This window comes from Aquarana catesbeiana, linkage group LG10 (assembly GCF_042186555.1).
Source record: "Aquarana catesbeiana isolate 2022-GZ linkage group LG10, ASM4218655v1, whole genome shotgun sequence".
Lineage (NCBI taxonomy): Eukaryota > Metazoa > Chordata > Amphibia > Anura > Ranidae > Aquarana > Aquarana catesbeiana.
In genome coordinates, this window is record NC_133333.1 from 85,945,794 (window position 1) to 85,963,457 (window position 17,664).

A 17,664-nucleotide genomic window follows, 5' to 3' on the forward strand; every position below is an offset into this window, starting at 1 on the left:
GGCAGCATCATGTTGCGGGGATGCTTTTCTTCAGCTGGGACAGTGAAGCTGGTCAGAGTTGATGGGAAGATGGATAGAGCCAACAGGGCAATATTAGAAGAAAACCTGTTAGAGTCTACAAAAGATTTGAGACTGGGGCGGAGATTCACTTTCCAGCAGGACAGCAACCCTAAACACAGCCAGAGCTACAATGAAGTGGTTTAGATGAAAGCATATTCATGTGTTAGAATGGCCCATTCAAAGTCCACACATAAATCCAATTGAGAATCTGTGGCAAGACTTCAAATTGTTGTTCACAGATGCTCTCCATCCAATCTGACAGAGCTTGAGCTATTTTGCAAAAATTAATGGGCAAAAATGTCATTGTCTAGATGTGCAAAGCTGGTGGAGACATACCCAAAAGACTTGCAGCTGTAATTGCAGTGAACGGTGGTTCTACAAAGTATTGACTCAGGGGGCTGAATACAAATGCACGCCACACTTTTCACATATATATTTGTTAAAAATGTTGAAAAACATTTATCATTCTCCTTCTACTTCACAATTCTGTGCCACTTTGTGTTGGCCTATCAAATAAAATCTCAATAAAATACATTTATCTTTTTGGTTGTAACATGACAAAATGTGGGAAATTTCAAGGGGTATGAACACTTTTTCAAGGCACTGTACTTCATTTTTTGGGTACAGATGGCGGCGACAGAACGTCACTTCTGTTACAAATTCTGATGGGTCACCTAATCTGACAAAACACCTGCAATGGTAGCTCTTATATTTCTCTTAGGAAAGATGTACTTTGAAACAGAAGAATACAAAAATATTGATTGTATATTGCTGAAGCATACAGCCGAAAATTAAAGGTTACTTCAACAGTGTTTAATCTGGTCTAAAAACACTGATCATTCTTCAAATGTGACAGATTTATTTTCATTTGCCACTAAGTAAGAGAAAGCTACTCAATAGATTTTTTTAAAAGCTTATGAACCAACTTGAATTTTACTTTATTTTGTCGTTGTTTCAAATATTGGACTGATAATAATGAAGGACAGAGGAAATATAATTGTTTTCCGTGCACAGGCCAAGCTCCTGGGATGTTCAAGTTTGTGTTGACTCTTCCGAGACGAGCAGAGCCATATGATCCAGTGCGCCCGTTTCTGAAACAAGGAAAGTTTATTAGATATTCTGCAAAAAACATTCATTAGTCATTCATTGTGAATGTGTTCTTTTTTTAAAATCAACAAATTTTATTTGTATACATATAATCAACAGTACAATATAAAAGTCAATCTGGACATACATTTGTATTCTTTATCCCTCTTGACGGTTTCTACAACCCCAACATTGGAGTCAGATCTACCTGGGAAGCTACTCAAAGCTACTAAAGATATTTTAGTGTAGGCCGTCAGACTCGACATGTAGCATTAATTAATCGCCGTTAATTCACTACCGTATAGCGGTGGATGCACATGGATGGACCCCCTTTTCCTAGGTTATGCTCTTGGGCAGGACTATGGTCATGTCCTTGCTACAATTATGCACAACTAGCCAACTTATTTGCTGTACAGACCTCTGGATATGCTATACTGCCAAGCAAACATTTACAATATATAAATGGAACCTAAATTGAGAATTACATTTTTGGGTACTGAATTATTCATCCTAACTCCTTGGTGTCCAGCCATGTTCTATCTATCCCACCACCTTCAAAATAGAACAAACCCTTGGTTCCAAGTAATATCACGCTGAAACCTCAGTGGCTCAGTTGTGTTTGCTCCCATGCTCACCCAGGGATTCCTGCCTTGATGCCCCCATGTGACTGTCAACTGGCTGTGCCTGACCTTTGGGTGTCCTATTGCCTCTATTTACTCCTGAAGAAGCAGGCAACATGTCGAGTCTGATGGCCTGCACTAATATCTTCTCTGGAGTAGCTTCCCAGGTAGACGTGACCCCAATTTTGTGGGTGTAGAAACCGTCAAGAGGGAAACATTTGTATTCTTTATGTCCAGATGGACTTTTATATTGTACTGTTGGTTATATGTATACAAATACAATTTGTTGATTTAAAAAAGAAAAATCTTTGTAATGTACTGATAAAAAAAACAGGGGGGAGAGGTATGCCTGTATATCATAAATGATATAAAGGTGAATGTGAGGGACGACATCACTAATGGAGCAAGGGAAGAGGTGGAATCCTTATGGGTAGAGTTACAAAAGGAGGAAACCAAGGAGAAAGTAATACTGGGGTATGCTATAGGCCCCCTAACCTGAGGGAGGAGGGTGAGATGGGCTTCCTATCAGTTTGGAATGGCGGCAAGGATTGGAAGTGGCATTATAATGGGGGATTTTAGTTATCCAGACTAGACTGGGCGGAAGGAACCGCTCATTCATCTAATGCCGCGTACATACGATCGGAATTTCCACCCGAAAAAATTTGGATGGTTTTTCCGACGGAATTCCACTCAAGCTTGCCTTGCATACACACGGTCACACCAAATTCTGACCATCAAGAACGAGGTGACGTACAACACGTACGACGGGACTAGAAAACGGACGTTCAATAGCCAGTGCGCCACCCTTTGGGCTACTTCTGCTAATCTCGTGTTAGCAGAAGTTTGGTGAGAGATGATTCGCGCTTTTCAGCTTCTGTGCTTTTCAGTCCGTTACTGCTCTTCAGTTTGTGCTTGTGGGTTTGTATCTGGTTTTCAGTGCGTGTAGTCAGTTCGTATCTGTTTCTCAGTGCGTTCTTGTCTGCTCGTTTCTTATTTTCAGCTCGCGCTTCACATGCCTTTCTGTTCTTCAGTGCGTTCTGTTAGTTCGTTTTGACCAGCCGACCATTTTGAAGCCATGTTGCGGGTACGTGCTCGTCGTAGAGTTTGTGCTGTGCAGGGGCTTGGTGTTGGGGTCCATGAACAGGGTGGGGAGGAGTTCATGGACCAAGAATTGGTTGCTCCAGCGTGACCAATTCTCTCATATGCCTTTGCTGCGCGAGATCCAGGAGAATAACCCTGATAATTTCAGGAATTTTCTCTGGATGAGGGACCCCCTTTTTCACCGTCTGTTGGCTTTGCTGTCCCCTTATATTATGAAGCAGGATAGCAGAGGCTAGTCGCCACATTGCGGTACTTGGCGACAGGGAGAAGTCTACAGGACCTCAAGTTCTCTACAGGCATCTCCCCCCAGGCTCTGGGAATCATTATCCCAGAGACCTGTTCTGCCATCATTCAGGTCCTATAGAAGGACTATATTAGGGTAAGTTTTCTCCTTTAACATCACATTATATGTATTTAATGTATTGTATTTCTTTCATCATTCTCTAATTACCATGATTCTAATATGCTGTGTATGTCCCCTTTGTCCTCATGCATGCTGTAAGCTTTTAATGCTCCTTTTTTCTCCTTCATGCATATTTGCCTTCACTAACCTCTCCAGCATGCTATCTTGGGCCCATATACACCTAGCCTAGTCACTTAACAATGTATTTTGATAGCTCCATTGTAGTGCTTTACTTTAAACACCCCCTAAAATGTGTCCAAATGTTATTGTTGTCCTTAAATTCAGGCAGAGTGCCAGAGACTTTTTTACGGGGTCCAAAACTCATTTATAACCCCCCCTCCCCAAAATGTTTCCAATGGGCCATCAGAGGGGGTGAGGAACCTGATAAGTGGACCTTATATTTTTGTCTTTAAATACTCCTTAAAATAAATGTTATACTGATTTTGGCCAAGAATGTTTGTGCCTAATCTGCTTGCAATGTTATGTGCAAAAGTACTAATATTTTTTTTTCTTTTTTGACTCCACAGTTTCCTTCAACACCACAGGAATGGCAGACTGTGGCTTCCCAATTTGCTCATCGTTGGGACTTTTCCAACTGCGGAGGGGCAATCGATGGGAAGCACGTCCACATTGTCCCACCACCCCACTCGGGGTCATACTATTTTAACTATAAGGGGTTTCATAGTATTGTGTTGATGGCGGTGGTGTCAGCCACATACGAGTTTCTCTATGTGGACGTGGGGAAGAATGGCCGGATGTCGGATGGTGGTGTCTTTGCCCAGACCAAGTTCTACCGACATCTCCAGAGTGGTGGCTTGGAACTCCCACCTGCGGAAGAGAACGTGGAAGGACCCCCATTTGTTTTTATCGCTGATAACCTGATGAGGCCATTCCCCCAGAGGACCCTCACCCCGGAGAAGAGGGTTTTTAATTACCGGCTGGCCAGAGCCAGAAGAGTCTTGGAGAATGCCTTTGGGATAATGGCCAGACAGTTCCGCCTATTTCTTACAGCTATTATTATGGCGGAGTACAAACTTAACCACATAGTTCTACCATGCTGCATATTTCACAACTTTTTGAAGAGAAATGCTCCAAATTATGACAGCCCTGGAAACTGGCCATCCTGGCTTGCCCCCCCAAAGTGCCCGTGAAGTGTGTCAAAAATATATAGATTATTTTATGGGTGGGGGGGGCAATTGCTATGCCAGCAAATTTGTAATTATTTTAGATATTAAAAAAAATGGATCTGATCAAATCTTGATTTTGATTTACTGCTTGTGTTTCTTTCAGGTTCTCCTAGTGCACTTGTAGTGCCAAGTGCTTTTTCCAATATTAAATAACACCCAATGTCACTGTAAACACCAACTTAATACAAAAACTGGTATTGAGCATTGAAAGAAGAAGCCACACATTGTTGAGTATAAAACCTTTTACTCCGTGCACATTCACATGTGCGTTGTAAAAAAAAATTTTTAAATATTTTTTTTTTTAAGTTTTACCTTGAAAATATTTTTTTTGTACATAAACAGGCATGTTTCAAAACATAACATACAAAACTCAGGAACTTACAAAGTTCAATATTGAAAAACTGAAGGCAATATCAGACATTATAGTGTCAAAGATGTGTTGATATTGCCTTCATCAGATGGGGTGATGTACCCCTGTAAAAGACAAATTTTGAAGATGCACACAAATTGGGAATCAAACAGGGGATTTCCCTCCTGATCCCATGCCTAATGTCAACATGTGCTATCTTCTATCATGGGGGATCAATGGACGTGTTTTGGGGGTGCAACCACTTCCTCTCACCTACTTGAGTTACGAGGAAAGGGTTGCACCCACAAAACGCGTACATTGATATCCCCTGATGGCAGATAGCACATGTTGACACACTGTGTGCATCTTCAAAATTTGGCTTTCAAAATGCGTAAAAAAAATAGAAAAAAATGTCACCCCAAAACGAGAAAATGGTGTCATTTTGTTGTTCTTTAGATTCTTCCTAGTACATCAATCATGTTCTTCAGTTTTTGTTCTATGTCATTTGTTTTTTGCTTGATGAGGTCTAAATCCTGACTACAAAACATAATGTCCTGGATTAGCCTTTGTATCAGTCGTGAAGTGAGTAGATTGTTCTTCCACAACATGCACATCACCTAAAAGAAAAAATACACAACATGTATTATAAATATGCAGGCATACATCTATTACCTGAATCTGTGGTGTCAGACACTCACCTGTTGTGGTGACAGTCTCAACCACCTCTCCTTCCTCCACATCCTCAGGTTGTGGTGTCCTCTGTTCCCCTTCTTCAGGAGCGGGGGTTTCCTGGTGTCCTTAGACGTCTGGAGTCTTTTCTCCCCTATAAGAATGAAACAAAATGTATACTTAGCACACAGATATTTGAGGCCAGAAATAGGAATATGAAACATTATTTGGAAGTGGGGTACAATTGTCTGTTTTGGCAGCGTTCCAAGCTGAAGACATGATTTTTTAACTTACCAAAGCTGGAATACTTACCTTTTTTGGAAAGTTTCACATATGGAGACACCCCAAGTATCCACTGGAGTACCTGTGTGGGACACCCTAAAAAGTTTGTTCTTGTGTCCCACACTAGTGCTCCTGAGTCCAGATGTGTAAACAGCTGCTGAGTGTCCTCTCCTTACATTACACTGAATCAAGTTTGCAATTCTTTCTAGTTTCAAACACATCTAGACAACAATGTCCTAAACTTCTTTTAATACAAATTAGCATGACCAAATGTAGTTAACCCTGTATCTGCCCAAAATATTGTATTTAGTTGGCAAATGAATGATGTTTCTTACGACCGATTACTGTGCCCATGAACATTAAAGTAGCCATTTTAAACTGTACAACAGTAAAGAAAAGCACATGGAGCAGCATGCAAGTAATAATAATAATCGGAACACATGACAACTACTTACTCTTTAGAAGCACTTTCTTGATCCTTCTGTATGGGCGGAGTTTCATGCATGCGCAGTGTATATAAGGCTAACACGTGTGTCGTATGTACGATCTGTGAGTGGAGGAAGTGCCGAATGTTATAACAAAGGTAACATTTTAACTTGGGACATCAGTGGTCTATACTGATTCGAGATTGGGGCCTAAATTGGATAAGATTAGGAGAGTTTAGCCTGATATTAGTGTTTTTGTCTTGTGTTTTGTCTTGCAGCAAATATGAAACAAATCAAAGACCCTGAATTCAGGGCCGGTTCATAGACAGATACAGGGATATGAGAAATTTGTGGGAGATTAAAAACCCCTTATATCGAAATAAACCAGCTAGGAAGGCATCGCTGGAGAAACTGCTGCAATTTGTGAAGACGTAGGTCCCCGACGCAGACATCGAGTTTGTGGATAAGAAAATTGGTAGCTTGAGAAGCACGTATAGGAAGGAGCTTAATAAGGTCCAGGCTTCCATGAGATCAGGAGCAGCAGCAAAGGATGTGTATGTACCAAGTCTGTGGTACTACAACAGGATGCGGTTTCTGGAAGACCAGATTGAAGCCAGGGAATCACTTTCTACACTTCCATCCACCCTTCCCTCAACCACAGCTGAGGCTTCCGAGGACCAACCTGGCCCTTCCATCCTGGAAGAAGTTGTGGAGCCCAGCTGGTGCCAGGTATAGTATTTTTGAACATATTTATTGTCCGAAAATGATTGGTGTTAACTAGATGTTATTATTGATAACAAATGAATGATTTAACAAAAAGTGTTTTACATATCAATAGACAGTTGTGGCCAAAAATGATTGGGACAAGAATGAAAAATGCTGGGCTCAGAATGATAGTCTTTTCTATTTATTAACATTCAATTTGCAACAGTCATGAGCTGAAAATTGTGTGTGATTGATGAACCAAAAACTACAACTATGTCCCTTTTTTATACACAGAAAGACCTCAGCCAGGATGAGGCTCTGGAATGTGGCAGCCAGGAGGAGGCGGGGGTAAGTGTCAGCCAGGAGGAGGCGAGGGTAAGTGTCAGCCAGGAGGAGGCAGGGGTAAGTGTCAGCCAGGAGGTGGCCAAGCCCAGTAGCCTCACCCAATCCCAGGTGCCTCCCCTCCACCTTTCAACATAAAGGGCCATGAAGGGGAGTAACATGGAGGAGGCAGCACTGGGCCTCATTAAGGAGGCTAATGTGGCCCTGAAAACACCCCCCCCGATGCTGAAGAGGCCTATGGCTGCTATGTATCTGCAAAATTGCAGCAAATGGAGGAGGGCCAACGCTTCATGTGTGAGAATTTTACTTTTCAGTCCCTTCGAAAGGGGTTGAGGGGCCAAATTAGTGAGAACATGCACTTATGTGCCCCCACCCATCCTCCTCCTCCTGCCACAAGTGCACCTACAGAGCCACAGCCTCCAAAAAAGGCTGCAGGGAAGGCTTCAGGGAAGCGTGGAGGGAAGGCTGCAGGGAAGACAAGAAAGTGATGGCCTGGGTTCAGTCTGGTCTGACAGAAGACACAGGCTGTGGTAGTACCACAGCCTGGGGACATATATGTTATATGCTGCTGTTCATGATCTCTGGGAGTCCTGGACCAGATTGTGCTCCCTATTATATGGACTTCTCAGGCTACCAATTTTTAGTTACAAAGAGTTGATGTGTGCCCTGGGGTACAAAGGCTTCGCAAACTCAAGCAGTTTCTCCAGCATTTCCTTCCTCTTTATTTTGTTATGAGCCAGAATAAATGTAGTTTTTTTTATATGAAAATACGTGCCTATGTGTTTTTCTTTAAATAGAACAGTTTGTTTGTGAGTAGGCAGGTACATTTCAAAAATACAATGTCAAATTAACAAGGGACAACAACCAACCTCCTTGAGCTTTAAAAATACAAGATAATAATGTTGTTGTGGAATCTTGACACAAAAAAAATATTAATATGGAGATAACTAGAAAATAATTTAAAAATAATAAAAAAAACAGGAGATCTTGATTAAAAAAATGACTATAAAAAATAACTCTAAACATTATTATGGAGATCTGACTTTAAAAACAAAAAAGATGGGGGCGAATGCGCGAAGCCTAACATGGAGGACGCTTCCTGTTAGAGCTCCGCACTCCCCGCCGCATTATCGGGACCTAAACAGGCGACCGAACCGCTCTCCTGACTCGCTCCTGCAGGGATCGCCTCACGATCTACCCCAGCATTGCCCGGAATGGTGCTAACAGGCCACCTAGGCAAAAACAAGCCTAAACCTATAAAAGAAGCTCTGCCCGCGCCTCCTCCAAAATGGCCGCGAAGGCCCTGGATAAACAACATGCAGCATCGCAGGCTGCCCCAGAGCTAGCAGACAGTGGAGAAGAGGATGATGCAGATTTCAACCTTGGCTGCTCCACCACACTGCCTCTCTCAGGTATGTCACAAAATGACTTTCTTAAATACATGGAATCCATGCTCCAGAGAGCCCTGAAAGCCACATCTGACCAGATCACAAATAGACTCTCACGGGAAATACGTGAAATAGGTCAGCGTACAGCAGACCTTGAAAGTAGAGTGGATGACATGGAACTCTTCGTGAGGAGAATGCCACATTGCTTTCTCGTTTAGAAGACGCTGAGAACCAATCCCGCAGATCTAACCTGAGACTCCATGGAATACCTGAGGCGATCGATGATATTCAGTCGTTCATCACCGCACTGTTTCAGAAGCTCTCACCGTCCATCCCAATAGAGCGGTTAGAGTTCGACAGGATACATAGGGCTCTCACCGCCGCCAAACCGATGGACCACCACGAGATATAATCATCAAGCTACATTTTTTTTCCGCACAAAGGAACAGTTGCTCTCTGCTGCCCGAAAAAGGACTCGCTTCTGTTCCAGGGTCATGCATACCAGCTCTTCTCTGACCTGGCAACCCTCACCATAGCCAAACGCCGTGCCATGAAGCCGCAGCCCCAAATCTTGTTACAACACCAGCTGAAATACATCAGGCGGTTTCCTTTTGCCCTTCAGTTTTCATATCAGGGGCAGCAACATTCCTGCACCACACCAGAATCTCTGCAGCGGCTCCTGGAAACTCTTCACCTGTCTTCCCCGGCCCAGATTTCAGAGACTATGCTTCAAACACACGCCAGCCCGTGCTGCTACACATCCATACACAGCTACACCGACTTGCAACCAGCCAGGACCGTCTTCGATCCATAAGGGAACACCATCGCGGATTCCAGGGGATAACTTCACCAGTCCAAAATCTTGCCCACCCCACTGATTTTGTAATGTCAGTTTTTCTTTGCCTACTGCACATAGGTTCTCGATGATCCATGAAGAAACTGCCTACCTAACATCACATGAAGGTTTTTCTTCCACCGAGGCCTAAGAGACTGCACCCTGGTATGTACTTTCACTCCCTGTAAGACCACCCACCCCCCAAGGGGCTAAACAGGTTCGGACACCCCACAATTTATTCAATCTCACTAAGAAATGTCCATCATTACTTAGTTTGGATACTTCCTCCGGTAACAAGGACTGATGCTCTTAGCATCTTTGTTTTACCAGATCCCTGGTTTAAAGCAGCATTTTTTAATTCCACATTTTCTAATCCCTGTCTGATCCCTCTATGTATGATGCTTGCTGTTACTAGATAAAAACTAAAGTTATCCTTTCCCCCCTTCCCCCTGTTTCTCCCCCTTCCCCACTCTCCACCCCCTCCCCTTCCCTGCCCCTTCCCCCTCCCCTTCCCTGCCCCTTCACTCTCCCTTTTTCCCTTCCCTCCCCTCCCCCCCCTGCTCCTTCCCCCCTCCCCCTCCCTATCCACTATATTGTTCGAGTAGGCCTACTACATTTGTCTCTTACTATGCCCCCAAAAATAACCCAAACCCCTTTTTCTCTCATCTTTTGCAGACTGTAAAAGCACACTGTAAGGGCACACTTTTTATGTGTGGTGAATCCAACTTAGTACTCCACCCCCATCTAGACAAATCTCCTTACTCTCCGGAACATTATTCCCCCTCCGCCCAATTCCGCAAACAACTCCAGCAGGCTTTTCTTCTCGATACTTGGAGGGAATGCAATGCTTTAAAGAGAAACTACACATTCTATTCCTACCCCCACAAATCCTTCTCTAGGATTGACCATATTCTTATCCCAATTGCATCCTCACCGATTTTACTTGGCTCCACTATACAACTCATCACTTGATCAGACCACTGTGCAGTGATCACCACGATCTCCTCATTGATTCCCCAGACCAGAGACAAAACATGGTGTATGAATGAAGCACACCTAACTAACCCGTTGTATTGCTTAGACATACAATTAGCCCTCAAAGATTATCTCCTACACAACTCCACACCTGGAATATCCCCGATCCTTCTATGGGAGGTGCATAAACCAGTGATTAGAGGCAAATGCATTTCGGTGGCCACACATCTCAAAAGAGACAAGAAAATTAGAATGCAGCAACTTGAATCTGATTTCCAAAATCACTTTCTCCAATTTCAGGCCTCCCCTTACTGAAGCCCATAGATTGATCTTGGAGAAAACCAAAATTGAACTGGACCTTCTTCTGGCTGAGTCTGCGGATAAAGCAATACGCAGAGCCAGTCATACAATATACACTAAAGCTAATAAACCCAACACGTTTCTGGCTATTCGCCTTCATCAGCCGGAGCAAACAAGGGCCCGCATTAGACTCAGACTGGCCAATGACAGCCATACAAGTAACCCAATCAGGGTGCTTTCTGAATTTCGTAAAAGGCTGCCAACCTTTATGAAGCAAAGGCCTCTTTTTCTCTGACCCAAGCAGAGACACTATTTCAAAACTTGGCAATATCGAAACTGTCCGACGCCAGTCATGAGTCACTGGAGAGACCAGTCACGGTTGAGGAACTTTCCCCGACCGAAAAATAGAGAGCATGCTCTCAATCTTTTGCTGGCTGGAATTCCGAATGGAGCATACATACGGTCGCAATTTCTGACAAAAAGCTCTCATCGGAGTTTTGCTGGCGGCATTTCCGATTGTGTGTACGTGGCATTAGGCTCACCATTTCCTAAATGTCTTACAGGACAATTTCATAGGTCAGATGGTAAATGCACCAACAAGAAACAATGCATTACTAGACCTACTGTAAGGGCTGGGCTCAGCCCTTCCTTCTCTGAGCTGGCTTCTCAGCTGTCGGCTAATTGCCAGCTCCTATCTCTCCACAGTGACTCACCTGTTGATGATACCCGGCTTGTCAGTCCTGGTTACTTAAGCTGTCCAGTCCAGATCTTCTCTGCCTTCACCTTGGTCACATCTCTAGAGACACTCTCCTGTGTTCCTGTTAAAGACTTGCTTGGCTGACATTTCTTCTGGCTCCAGATCCTGCTGGCTGTTCTACTACATTGATCTCTGGCTCCCTGACGTTTTGGCTTGTCTGACTACCCATTACGGTTCCTGAACTCTGGCTATGTTTTGTCTACGTTTACTCCATTTACCTTTTTTTAAACTGTACTTCTGTCTCAGTCTGATTCAAGGTTTCTGACACCTACTGATTACTAACGATACAGACTTGATCGCGGATGTAGAAATACGGGGCAACTTGGGGAAACAGCAATCACAAGTCAATTCGTTTCAGTATAAATCACACAAATCAGAAGCATAAGGGCAATACAAAGACACTGAATTTCAAAAGAGCCCATTTCCAGAAACTATGCTCCTCCTAGAAGATACTAAATGGAATAAAATCCTAGGCACAAAGAACACGGAGGAAAAAGGGGTGTGCTTTAGGAGCATAATAAACAACGATATTAGCTAGTGCATCCCAAAGGGTAATACATTTAAAAGAGCTAATAAAAGCCCTGGGTGGTTTAACACCAATGTAAAAATTCATATAAAAGCAAAGGAGAAGGCCTTCAAAAAATACAAGGTCCTCATCAGCATTCCAACTGTACAAAGAGTGCAATAAGAAATTTAAGGGTGTAATCTTGGCGGTTAAGATGGAACACGAGAGGCACATAGCGGAGGAGAGTAAAAAAAATTCTAGGAAATTATTTAAGTACATAAATAGTAAAAGAGGGAAGACAGATCATATTGGCCCCATAAAGGATGGTGAGATGGCAAAGGTTTTGAATGTATTCTCCTCAGTCTTCACGAGGGAAACGGGGGGGGGGGGCTTCAGTAACAAAAACTGCAAGGTTTAATTCTCCCACTCTACAAGACTCTGGTCCGGCTGCACCTGGAGTATGCCATCCAGTTCTGGGCTCCATTCCTCAGGAAAGATGTGCTGGAAATGGAGAGAGTATAGAGAAGGGCAACAAAGCTAATAAAGGGTCTGGAGGATCTTAGTTATGAGGAAAGGTTGCGAGCACTGAACTTATTCTCTCTGGAGAAGAGACGCTTGAGAGGGGATATGATTTCAATGTACAAATTCCCATACTGGTGACCCCACAATAGGGATAAAACTTTTCCACGAAAGGGCATTTAAAAAGACTTGCGGCCATTCATTAAATTAGAAGAAAAGTGATTTAACCGGAAACTGCGTAGAGGGTTCTTTACGATAAGAGCCATAAGAATGTGCAATTCTCTTCCACAAGCAGTGGTTTCATCAGGGAGCATAGATGATTTAAAAAAACTATTAGGCACCTAAACGACCATAACATACAGGGATACAAAATGTAATATTGGCATAAAAGCGCACACACACACACAGGTTGGACTTGATGGACTTTTGTCTTTTTTCAACCTTACCAACTATGTGTACTAGGCTTTAGCTAGTCCACACCTAAAGTGTATTTACAATGCCTGCCTCCTCACTGCCAAGCAGACCTATTTTATCACTCTCATTAACAATTTATCATCCTGTCCCTGTCAACTCTTCTCTACCTTCAACTCTCTTTGTCATCCACTGCCTCCACACACTAACTTACTCACTGCACAGGAGATCGCCAATCACTTCAAACATAAGATTAATACAATTCTTGAAGAGATCTCCTCTGTACAGATACCTTCTACACTTAACATTCCATGTCCACAAGTACAATCATTACTTCCCTCATTCAACCCCACCACAACAGAAGAGGTTGCTAAACTTCTTTAAAACATCCACCTGCCCCCTGGACCCTGTTCCCTCGCAAATGCTACATTCACCCTCTAGCTCTATTCTTCACTCTCTAACTCACCTCTTCAATCTCACCTCTGTTCTGGCATCTTCCTCAACTCTCTAAAAACATGCACTAGTTAGCCTAATACTTAAAAAGCCCTAACTGGACCCCACCAATTTTAACCTAGGCCTCTTGCTCCCCTTCTTATCCAAACTCCTTGAACATCTGGTCTGACCACCTCACCGAGAATATCCTTCTTGATCCCCTTCAGTCTGGATTTTGCCCTCAACACTCCACTGAAACTGCTCTCCTAGAACTCAAACAATCTGCTAACAGCCAAAACCAAAGAACCCTATTCTGTACTCCTACTTTTGGACCTCTCTGCTGCCTTTGATACGGTTGACTACCCCCTCCTCAAAAAATTCCACATTTTTGGTCTCCTCGCTGGTTCTCTTCCTACTTATATGATCGCACCTTTAGCGTTACGTACCATTCTACTTCCTCCTCTCCTCTTCCTCTGTCAGGATCCTCCAAGGTTCTGTACTTTGACATCTCCTATTCTCCATCTACACCTTCTCCCTGGGTCAGTTTATAACCTCCCATGGCTTCCAATACCATCTCTGCACCAACGACACCAAAATGTATCTCTCTACCCCTCAGCTCATTCTTAAAGTCTCCTCATGTATCACTAATTTACTAACAGACATATCAGCTTGGATGTCACCACTTCCTCAACCTAATCAATCCAAAACTGAGCTCGTAAGTTTTCCTCCCCCACATGCCCATTCCCCTGATTTGTCTATTAGGATCGATGGCACAACTATCAGCCCATCCCCGTGTAATCAGTGGCCGCCGGTCCATAAGGGGCGCAGGGGCGCCGCCCGCCCCCCCCATCCATGCATCCGGCCCCCTGATCTAAATGCAGGGACGCCAATGGATTCCAATGATGGGGGTGTATTTTATTGAAAGTGATTAGAGCCAGAGGCTCTAATAGGCTTCAAAACAGGGTTTTTTCTACATGGCAAATGAGGTTTAAAGTAGTAAAATGTAAAGTAATGCATTTGGGTAGCAAAAATATGAATGCAATCTATACACTAGGGGAGAACCTCTGGGTGAATCTAGGATGGAAAAGAACCTGGGGGTCTTAGTAGATGATAGGCTCAACAATGGCATGCATTAAAAAGGGGATCAACTCCAGAGATAAAACGATAATTTTCCCGCTCTACAAGACTCTGGTCCGGCCACACCTAGAGTATGCTGTCCAGGTCTGGGCACCAGTTCTCAGGAAGGATGTACTGGAAATGGAGTGAGTACAAAGAAGGGCAACTAAGCTAATAAAGGGTCTGGATATTAGTATGAATATTAGTTATGAGGAAAGGTTGCGAGCACTGAACTTATTCTCTCTGGAGAAGAGACGCTTGAGAGGGGATATGATTTCAATTTATAAATATCATACTGGTGACCCCGCAATAGGGATAAAACTTTTTCGCTGAAGGGAGTTTAACAAGACACGTGGCCACTCGTTAAAATGAGAAGAAAAGAGGTTTAACCTTAAACTACATAGAGGATTCTTTACTGTAAGAGTGGCAAGGATGTGGAATTTCCTTCCACAGGCTGTGGTCTCAGCGGGAAGCATCGATAGTTTCAAAAAACTATTAGATAAGCACCTGAACGACCTCAACCTACAGGGATATACAATGTAATACGGACATATAATCACACACATAGGTTGGACTTGATGGACTTGTGTCTTTTTTCAATCTCACCTACTATGTAACTAAGGGTGGGGTTGGGGCGCAGAGCACTGCGCTCTGATACCACCCAGTTGTGTGACACTAGCGAATGAATATTCCCTACTCTTCCTCATACACCTCCTCGCCAATCAGATAGCCCCCATTGGCCAGGGAGTCTTAGGACTCCCTGGCCAATAGTGTCTCACGACACACTTCTGATTTCCAAACGGCCAGGGAATGTCTTTGTGCTCGCTAGAGCGGCCCCGGATCTTCCTTCTTCCTGCCTCTGTGCCTCCTCCTGTCTCCTGCGGGGGGGGGGGAAGGTGGGGGGAGATTGCCGCCTGTGTCTCCCATGGGGGTATAATGTTGGTTGTGCCCCCCCCAAAAATAGTGAGCACCAGCTGCCATGGGGTGTAATCCTGGACTCTGAACTTTCCTTTCAGCCCCGCGTCCAATCACTATCCAAGTCTTGATGCCTCAACTAGCGCAACATCTCCAAAATACGCCCCTTTCTAACCAATGACACTTCAAAGCTCCTAGTTCACTCCCTGGTTATCTCCCACCTCAGCTACTGCAACTTCATCCTCATTGGCTTACCTTTACGTAGGCTATCTCCCCTTCAGTCCATTATGAATGAAGCTGCTAGGCTCATCCACCTTACCAACCAGTGTCTGTTACTCCTCTCTGTCAATCTCTCCACTGGCTTCTGCTCACCCAACAAATACCAACAGCAACTTACAAAGCCATCCACAACTCAGCCCCCAGCTACATCACTAGCCTAGTCTCAAAATACAAACCTACTCGTTCTCTTCATTCCTCTCAAGACCTTCTGCTCTCTAGCTCCCTCGTCACCTTCCCGAGCCTCTCCTGTTCTATGGAACTCTCTACCCCGATCTGTCCGATTATCTCCTACTCTGTTTGCTCAAGGAGAGGTTGTAGATATGAGGGGGTTGGAGATAAGGAGGGGTCTGTTTTCTTTGCAATCCATAGGAACCCATGTAGACAATGCTAATACCATGTCCTTTGGAAGGTAGGAGCACACTGCATTCCTGGCACATCAATAGTACTGTACTTTCAGAGTGTTTAAGGGTTAGTTCACTTTTTTCCAAAAAATGAAGAGGTAAACTAACACCTTACACACTCCCCACCCGCCGGTCCCTGCTGCAATTACCTTTTGTGAGTGATGAGCTGTCAATGCCTACGCAGTTTTAGTAGCAGTCTGGGTATTTGAAATCCCTGATCTTCTTTCTGTAGAGCTACCAGGATGAACCAGAGCGATTCAGTGCCAGCATATGACCACTTTGACCAGTCAAAATCGCTGTGATCCATCCCAGAAGCTCTACCGAAGAAAGAGTGTGTATTTTAAATCCCTGGACCGCGACATCAGGGGTGTTAAATGAGTTGTTGAGGCTGTAGAGTGTTAAGTACTTCAATACCAGACACTTTTACACCCTTCCTGCCCAGGACAATTCTCAGCTTTCAGAGCTGTTACACTTTGAATGACAATTGCGCAGTCATGCAACACTGTACCCATATGAGATTTTTATCATTTTTTCACACAAATAGAGCTTCCTTTGAGTGATATTTAATTTAGTCCACAAACTATGGTATATACAGTATATTGTTCAATCTTGATGTACTGATGGCCTATCTCATTTCTTGAGGCCCTTTTTGGAAAGTGGACAGTCCACGATATTTAGTGAGAGGCATGGTGAGTTTTTTGAAGTTGTAAATTTCTGTCACAATTTTTTGGAAAATTAAATAAAAACAAAAAAGGACACATTTTTTAAAATTTTCTACATAGTGTCACCAGTGCAGTACAGCATCATCATATAACTGGTGTGGCGGTGATCAGGGACACCGACTGGTGACGGTATGTAACAAAAAAAAAATATTAATAATTTTTTTGTCAACTTTTTTCTTAATTTTTTTCTTTTTTTTGACAATTGGCCACAGCTAATCACATAGTACAGATGGGCTGTGATTGGCCCTGTATGTACCATGTAATCACTTTGACCAATCACAGAGCTCTTTACAATAGTACATAATGAAAGGCATGAATCCAAGCCTTTCATTGTGTACAATTTCATGTGATCTGCTGTGATTGGCCCAAGCAATCACATGGTACCAGCAGCAGGCCGATACAGTGATCTGTCATCTGCTGTGTCCAGTGGACACAGCGGGTGACGGATCACGCCGGAGCACGGCCGTGTTTTGCACACGAGGAACAATCCTGGGAGGATGTCACGACGTCCTCCCAGAGTAACAGGGCTCACGCTCAGCCTTCATTTTACAATTTGCCAGACAGGAGGGGGTTAATTCACCTTTTAAATCTTTTTGAAAAGGCAAACTTATACTTCAGGGATAAAACCTGGGGAAATGTGCATGCATTGCAGGATTTAGTTTTTTGCTTTGACATACTTTATAAAACAGAGCTGCTCCTATGACATATACCACTTTAGCCAAATATTCCATGATGGGCCTGCTTTTAAAAAATCTCAGAAGGCAGCAGCCAATAAACGATTGCTTTAGCAACCAGTGCGGGAACAAGGTCATCTAGTACCCAGGGCAAAGATGCCAAAAGGCGCACCCCCAAATGTATGAGCATTATGTGTCAGCAAAGA

At 43.6% G+C, this 17,664-nt stretch overlaps 1 protein-coding gene across 1 annotated transcript in view; it reads right to left on the reverse strand.

Annotated features, from left to right (window-relative positions):
- Positions 1 to 635: 635 nt before the first annotated feature.
- LOC141110047 (galanin peptides-like) overlaps positions 636 to 17,664 on the reverse strand; it is a 56,854-nt gene continuing 39,825 nt past the window's right edge. The window contains exon 6 of the mRNA XM_073601284.1: positions 636 to 1,151. Within this exon, the coding sequence (XP_073457385.1) occupies positions 1,093 to 1,151 (59 nt within the window). The 3' untranslated portion in view covers positions 636 to 1,092. The remainder of the gene's footprint in view (positions 1,152 to 17,664) is intronic.